At 43.0% G+C, this 8,411-nt stretch overlaps 1 protein-coding gene across 1 annotated transcript in view; it reads right to left on the reverse strand.

Moving 5' to 3' along the window:
* The window catches only part of PPP4R2 (protein phosphatase 4 regulatory subunit 2), a 28,208-nt gene extending 20,293 nt beyond the window's left edge, over window positions 1–7,915 (reverse strand). The window contains exons 1-2 of the mRNA XM_088532068.1: window positions 7,762–7,915; window positions 7,257–7,338 (exon numbers count right to left, since the gene is read on the reverse strand). Coding sequence (XP_088388194.1) covers window positions 7,257–7,338; window positions 7,762–7,795 — 116 coding nt within the window. The 5' untranslated portion in view covers window positions 7,796–7,915. The remainder of the gene's footprint in view (window positions 1–7,256; window positions 7,339–7,761) is intronic.
* Between the last annotated feature and the right edge of the window lie 496 nt (window positions 7,916–8,411).

Here is an 8,411-nt window from a genome sequence, read left to right on the forward strand (position 1 = left end):
TGTCAGTTTATACACAGTCCTACCAAAAAAAAAAAAAAAATCACTCCAGTCAGTAAGCTTTATAACCACTGCCAAGTGAAGAGGACTTCTAACAGTGATCCCACTCAAAACCACAAACAAAAGCCACGTAGTTAACTCCACAAAAAGAATTTGTTCCGTTCACACAAGCAGAGCCTGGGCTGACAAGGTATTCCCAGACTCCTTCAGAAATTGGCACAAAGGCATGAGGTGTTTTGGCATCTTCACACTCCCTACCACTTCTAAGTAGAAAATCCAACCAGGTGTGGCCTTCTCACTAAAGCATTAACCTATTGCTTCTGCAGATCAGCTGCTTCTGAAATCATAGAATTGTCTTCAAGTACTATTTTTTTTTCTGCACTAATGAGGCCTGCCAGACACATACCAGCTTTGTGGAGAAGCTGCTCAGGCATCAGTCTGGTTTATCCACAAACCTGGTAATCCTCCCACACACACCCCCGGGATGACTGAGAGTTGAGTGGATCAGGTTACTTTGCACCTCCCTTCTGCAGCCTCTGTTACCTTGTTCCCTCCTCCTGACACGTGCTATGAGGTACAAACCTTCCCAAAGCCTGCAGAAAAGGAGAGAACAAGGCTCATCAATTCTCTCAATTATTTCAGGGCCAAAAGAAAAAGTAACACTCTTGCTACTGGAAAGTATAACATGGGGTGGAACAGCACTCAGCCAAGGGTCTGGGAACATATTTCAAATGAAAAAGTAAAGAGCAAGGCCACTACTAGAACAGGAGACTTGAGAACGGACAGAAAAGATAGGAATAATAGAGGCAGGGCAGCTGTGAAGGAACACTATTAAGAAGCAAAGATAAGAACTGATAAAGACATTAAGGATGAGCAGAAATCCGATTAAGGAATGCAGAAGTGCAGTTAATGAGTAGAAGGATGGCAATAGAAGCAAATAAAGGTGATCAGTAAAAGCACATGCAACTGTATTAACTGCTACAGAAAAAAAATATGAATAGTGGTGGGGGTTCTGTGCAGAGTAGGGATGACTGCCTGTAAGATGACTAGCACACCGTACAGCATGCTTATAAGAACACATGTGAACAATGAACTGCACACAGCACCAGGGAAGACTTCTAAATGAAAATCTGCAGGCACACACATTTACATTCGCAATTCATGTCTGATTATAAAGAGAAGTTTGCATAGTTACAAGGTTTTGCCTTTTGGTCCTCCTTACGTTTGAGTTCTGTTGACTTTAGGGCCAGTTTATCATGCAAATTTTACAATGGTAGCTGAAAGTCTGACCTTTATACTATAAAACTCACTTCTAACAGACATGAAGTTGCAGCACCTAACATGAAACTGTAGAGCAGTGCGCATTTCCTAAATAACAAATGATTCCTGCATACTGATTTCTCTGAAGTACCCAACTGTGCATTTAATCCATTTAGAATTTTTATAATATAGGGATAAGAGACAGGGAATTACCCATCTTTTGAAAGACAAAGGGTCAAGCTCTGCAACTGCGTTTCTTGTCCTTTGAAAGCATCAGTGGATTCTGAGACAGAAAACAGGAACAGAGAATTCCTCATTTGTAGAACAGTGGGAATGAGGGTAGGAAACAATGAAAGGGAGTTCACTCACATCTCTCGTTTCAGATATGGAAGTAAGAGAGGCCTACACTAAGAAAGGCACCCAGGCTTCTCTCAGAAAATGCCATCTTGTCTATTATGATAGGAATTTAAGAATTTAGTTCTTAAAAAAAAAATCATATGAAATTATATTCCCCTACAATTTCTACATATTTCTGGATGATGACTTGCCTTCAAATCAAAATTCGTTCTGGTAAAACTGTTAAGTAAAATAAAACCCCAAAACTTTCTTCACAAATATGCACCTTAAACTTCAACAAGGGAAACAGGTTCAAGGACACATGCCCCCGCCCCCCCCCCACCAAAAAAAAGGCATAAAGGTTAGAAAGTCAGAATGCATGCCAAGAACACTAATGCTTAGAATGGCATCGCACACACAAATACACTGCTACAATCTCCACTCAAACCTTTCCTACAAATGACAACTACTTCCCTTCTGTTACGAAATTAAAGGCTGAACTGATCCAAGCTAAAGAACTGTATTTTGAAAAAAATAAAAAAAAAGGGTATGGAAAACAAAAATCACTTCTAACACAGGCATGTAAAATAGTACTGAAGTGCTTAAAATAGATTTCTTTTCTTTGAAAAAAGCCATGGTTACATAACTTCTATTTACAGTTATATAATTTACCAACAGCAAACCATGCCTGATCAACTTGACTGACTTCTGTGATGAAATTAATGGCTTTGTGGATGAGGGAAGATCAGTAAATGCTGTTTAGCTTGATTTGAGCAAGGCAGCATGGTCTCCCATAGCATAGCCAGGCTGAAGGGCCACCAACTCAATGAATGGGCTGAAAACCTGGATCTCTAGGCTTACACAGCAGCAGTCAATGGTTTGAAGTCTAACTGTACTCGGTTACAAAGACCGTCACTCAGTGTCAATACCAGAACTCATACTGCTTAAGGTTATCGTCAGCCTGACGATGGGACAGAGTGCACCCTCAGCAAGTTCGCTGGTGACACTAAGCTGGTGGGAACAGCTGATATGGAGGGGGGCAATACTGCCCTTCAGAGGCATCTCTATATACTGCAGTAATAGGCTTGACAAAGCTCAATAAAAACACATGTAAAGTCTTGCACCTGGACTGGAACAAGCCCATGCAACAGCACAGGGGCTAAAGACATGCAAGGGAACAGCTCTGACTAAAAGAATTTGAAGTACAGGCCAGGCAACAAGCTGACCAGTCAGCAGCACATCCTTGCAGTGACAAAGGCTAACCACACACTGGACTGCATCAGCAGGGTCAAGGAAAACAGTTATCCCCTTTTACATGACACTTAAAGGGTCCATAGCTGTAATATGGTGTCCAGTTTTGGGCCATACAAGAGAGAGGCAGCGAGACTAGCAGAAGGCCACTAAGACAGTTACAGCATTGGAGCACACAACACATGAGAGAAGATGTAGGACTTCTCTGAAGGAGAGAGGGGAAGGAAAAAAAAAAAAAAAAAAAAAAAAAGCTAAAGTTGAGGAATCAACTGCCTTCTTTCTGCACTGAATAGGGAACAGTGCAGAGATGAAATAACCAGACTGCCTTCAAAGAGGCACAAAAGAGGGGTAAAGAAGCAGTGGTGCTAAGTTGTTGCCTGTGCTCTCTTCTGCTGGTACAGAGGATTCTCTGTATTTGATAAGATCTTTACTACTTATTTCTGGATTCCTTCTCTGTTAGTAAACATCCATATTATAGCTCCATATTAAGAAAGTATTTTAGAAGACATTAAGAATGTATTTTATATGTTACCTGCCCTGCGAAAGGAGTGGGGAAATGCAGATTGACCAACAATTTTTTGGTAGCATTTATTTCCTAACTTCTATTTTCAACTTTGAAACCAAAGGAAAAATGTAGTAAAAAACAAAATGGATTTTCATGGTTAGGTGCCTAAATTAATGGATTAGAAACATTTTTGATACAGAAGGGGTAGGGTGACTTTAAATGCAAGAGAATTTCCTAAAAGGCAAGAGAAAAAAAAATTAAATATACGACAATGATAAGCTTATCAGTCATTCTTTTAAGAACTCCTTGGGGAAAAAAAAAATATATATATTTCACTTCTCGTATTGCAGTACTATGACTTTTTTGTATTGTCTCTTACTGCTGCTTCTACATTAGAAAAAAATGTTTTTTTTTTAATGCAAAAAACAAACATAGAAACATAACCTGTTTCTGAGGAAGTATTTTAGATAAAGTCTTGGCTGACCAATTCTACATTTGTTCACTTTATTCAGTTTTGCGAGTCATGCTGTTTTGTTTTCTATAATATAGAGAAAAAAGGGTTATAATGACTTTCTCTTACTCTCCCGGATCTCACTGTAGAAATTCTATGTTAAAATTTTAGTGAAGTCAATTATGGAATATACCACCCCTCCAAAAAAAACAAGTTCCTAAGACTCAACACAAGATTACAAAGGATTGAACCATAAACTTTAAAATTCACCTATGGCTAAGTCTTATCCTAGCAACTGTTAATAAACAAAACTACTTCAAAGTAGCCAAGCAATTGAACTTATGTTCACATATAATAAAGACAGTTTAGATTAGCTTTTGTAAATGCAGGCCATAATCTTGCAAACAAGTGAATGGTTAACTTTCCACAAGAAGATAGACTTAAACTTCAAATGGATGAAATTAACACACATGGTTGCACCATTAGGCTTTTACTGCAAGGCACTGGTAACACAGCTAAGTTTATGCTGATAGCATAAGCAAATTTAGCAACATATTTATTCCAAATCTCCAGCGCAAATGAAAGGGACATTTAATTACCAAAGATAGGCTCTGGAGAGGACTATTCTGGTCCTTTGTTCCTCCCCTGCGTTACCTCTTCACTTGTGCTGGTTTGACATACAAATTAACACAGACACAGGAAGCTGGATCAGTGTTCTGTACCTTGTTAAAAACAATCTTGCCCAGAAGAAAGCTACTCTCAACCATGAGCAGTTTCCTGCTCGAGGTTACCAAGCAGCTACATAAACACTTGAACAAGCACAAGTGAAATGGGTACACAAGCGCTGTGTTAGTCTAGACTGCTGCCAAGAGAAATAAATACTAGTAAAATTACAGCCTAACCTAAACCTGCATGTACCTCTCTGTAACTTAATTCAAATGAATAAGCACACTGAAACGAATGGAGACACGGCGGTACACATCCGGCCTTACATGAGACCGTGCTTCCAACCTGCTAAACAGGCTATGCACATCACGTGCCTGTTTCTACAGAACCTTAAAAATCACTTCACTTCACTAGCACATTCTCAAACTACGTTTTGTAATTGTTTACAACCTCTGCTACAACTATGACCTAAACACAGATAAGGGGTAGAACACTAAATTCTAATCCAGATGTAGACTACAGAATACAATCTAAACTCAGTATTTTAGTTAATCATCATAAACTACATTAAAAAGCATAGAGAATCCTCGTGAACGGGACACAGTCCCAAAAGAAACAATAACTCACAGTAAAAATGCTTCATGTTTCACTTGTCCTTAGTTGCCTTGTTCCTAACTCACATGAGTACTTTTCGTTTGCTGCTTCAGGAACAGGCTGTGACTGAATAAGGTCCATTGTTTTTCAATAAATAAGTCTGCAAACCATTTGTGTAATTACTCCTGACTTAACCATCCATTTTTTTCTAACTGAACTCTGAACTTCATAAAAAAAATAAATATTGTTGTAAAGTATTATTTCGGATTGCCTTGTATCTAGAAAACGAAATATACTTCTTATTTTTCTAGATTTCTCACAAATAAAAGGGTTTTTTTTATGTGAAAAGAATTGAAGAACGGTTATAACTAACTTTCAAACATTATGGACTTGGTAAGTTTGTGTACGTAGCTACGCATTTAAAAATATCGCTGCTAGTAGTCTAGCCTGTGATCAAGTTCTTATAAAAGCCCATTTCCTATCATGCACGTTCACAGTAACATAATGTTACCAGTTTCCTTTGGATACCTTGGTATACAGCACACTAGTAAGAATAGTGCTTATTAGATGAAAAATAGACTTTTATGAATAATAGGAAGAAAATAAAGTGTTATGAGCAGTATTTTTATGTCTATCTCAGATGATACTGGATATTGTCGATATTGTCACACATTTACTACTTAATGGAACTGTAAGATCAGAGAATGTTGAAAATACCTACCAGGGAGAAAAAAAAAAAAAAGAAGAAGAAAAAAAAAGGCACGCGCGAGAAAAAAAAAAGCCAAAGAACACCCTGAAAACTTATGAGCTAGGGTCGGCATGAAATTCCAGGTGACATATTTGAGCTCAGGATCAAACAATATCTTGAAATAATCAAGGGTTTTGTTTGTTTGTTTAAATCTATATTTTCCAATGGAAATAAGAACAAAAGTTTATTTAGAACATATTCTCAAGTTCTACACAGGGAAGAATTTTCTAAAGAAGGCATTCCTATTCAAACACGTTTAAAAATTGCTTTGGAATATGTGCAAGAGTGGCATCATCAAGAAAGAGTCTTAAGAAATATTTCATAAAAGGAAAAATATTTTAACGTACTACACAAACAACATCACCTTGGTCCCACACTTAAACGAGAGCTATCTAGCATATTAAGTGTAATAGCTGTATCTTTTTCTGATTGTCCAAAGCCTCCTATTCAAAGAGCAAAGTACATTCAGAATTTGTTTTTCCTTCAAAACCATGAATTCAGACAGCACCAGTGAGCCACTTAAAAATTAAAAAAAATAGAAAAAAAAGGCAGACACATCTCTTACAAATGAAGGGGATTGCAGACATCAGAGTAAAGCCCCTGCAGATCACCGGTTGCTAGTAAAATGCTGGTAAAATGAGCCATCACTCCGTGAAGCCTGCGTTAGGCCTCGAACACAAGGAGACAGCCCAGGCGCCAGAAAGTGAGCCAGCGTGCTACAAGGCATCCAGGGAAGCCTCTCCCCTTCCTGCCAAATAGAGCTCCGCAAGGAAGTCACCCCCAGCAGTACCAGCCCCATCCTCGACACGGAGCGCAGCACCCCGCTCCCTGCGGGAGCATGTCCCACAGAGGGAGCCCAACGGGAGCACTCCGGGCCCACCTGGAAAACAAACGCGGGAGAGGACACAAGGCAGAGGCGCAAACCCGCTCCCGTAGCTGCCTACATGATCCTCGTGGCAAGCATCTCGCCGAGCTCCGACCACTGCACGGCAAAGCGCACAAAGCCGGGAAACGCTGACCCGAACCACTCGTACCTCTGTGTAAACAACGCCGCTCCCAGCTGCCTGCCACGGGCGCTGCAGCAACGTGCTCAACTTTCGGTTTTAGGAGGAAAAAAATATCCTGCTCGTTATATAAAACGCAAGGAAAATAAGCAACAGGTTTACTGTAGTGAGCAAGATCAGTAAAAACCAAACAGATAACATCCTCGGCAAAGCCTATTTTTATATACACATATATATATAAAAATAAAGGTCTCATCTATCAGAAGAAACTAATTCTATCCTCAAACTAAACTAATTGTCCCAAATTACACTGAGAACTAAGACAAGGCTATATAGCACACTAAACAAAACATAATGAGAAAGACATCAGCTATTCCCTCATTCACCTAAAACGTGGGAAACTTTACAAGCTACAGCTGAAGAACATCAAAAAGTCACACTTACATGGTCTCTCCAGTCTTAGCAACATGACAAAGAAACTGATCCAGTATGGGACACACTTCCTTCTTCCCTCTCTTCTCGAAGTCTGGTGGCAGGAGGCGGGCAGGGGAACAAGGGGAGAGCAGGGACAGAGCCGCCGTCATTGAAGATCCTCACCAAGGCCCCCCCGCGCCTCCCGCGCCTCCCCCGGTGCCGCGGCCCGCGCAAACACCGCACTTCTCGCCGGAGTTGTGGAGGGGAAGAAACCGCAGTTGATTCCCAACTTCGGGGAGCAGTGAGTGAGGAGGAAGAGGAGGAGGTGGAGGAAGGGTGCGGGTTTCCTCGCGCTGACCCCTACGAGGCAGTGGCCGCGCACGTGCCACCCCGAGTGAGAGAAGGGGTCGCCCCCCAGGGAGCCCCCTCAAAGCACAGGAGCTGCCCCCTTCTCCCCCCCGGGCCTCCCCTGCACCACAGCGTGCGCCCCCCGCCTCCACACACACCCGCCACTCTCCCCCCGGCCCCGCGCCACCTTTCAGAGCCTCCTGCAGCCGCTCGACGTCCATGGTCCGCCCGGGCGCCCCCCCGCCTCCGTCCCGCCGCCAGCCCGCGCCGCACACGGGCTCCGGCCGCCGCGCACGCACGCACAGCCCGGACTCAGCAACGCTCCAACATGGCGCCCGCGCCGTCCCCGTGCGCGGCCCCGACAGCCCGCGCGCCCTCCCGCCGCGGGGCGGGGCGGGGCGCGCGGGGGGCGGGGCCTGGCGGAGCGGCCGTTGCGGCCGTTGGCGCCGTTGCGGCCGCCTGAGGTGCCGTGGAGGGGGCTGGCGCCGCGGGCTTGAGCGGCGCTCGCCTCCCCTCGCACACAGCCCGGCTCCGACCGCCTGGGGCGGCCTCGGCTTCTCCACCAGCCTTTGGAAAAAGCCCTAAAAATGCAGTAGTGAAGCCTAGGCGGCTGATCCCTGATGAAAAACTTCTCTAAAGTGGGGCAGTGAGGGCCAGACTTTTGATCTTTTCTGGAAAATAACCCTAAAATCATGGCAGTGTGGTCCAGGCAGTTACTCTTTACAGTGAAGATCTCTAAAATCAGGGTGATGAAGCCCAGGCAGCTGGTCTCTTTTGAAGAAGATCCCTAAAATCATAGTGGTGAAGCCCAGGCGGTTGCTCCCGTCTGTTTAAGAC

This window comes from Tinamus guttatus, unplaced genomic scaffold, assembly GCF_059628265.1.
Source record: "Tinamus guttatus ecotype Peru unplaced genomic scaffold, ASM5962826v1 Tinamus_guttatus_pri_ptg000451l, whole genome shotgun sequence".
In the NCBI taxonomy this organism is placed as follows: domain Eukaryota; kingdom Metazoa; phylum Chordata; class Aves; order Tinamiformes; family Tinamidae; genus Tinamus; species Tinamus guttatus.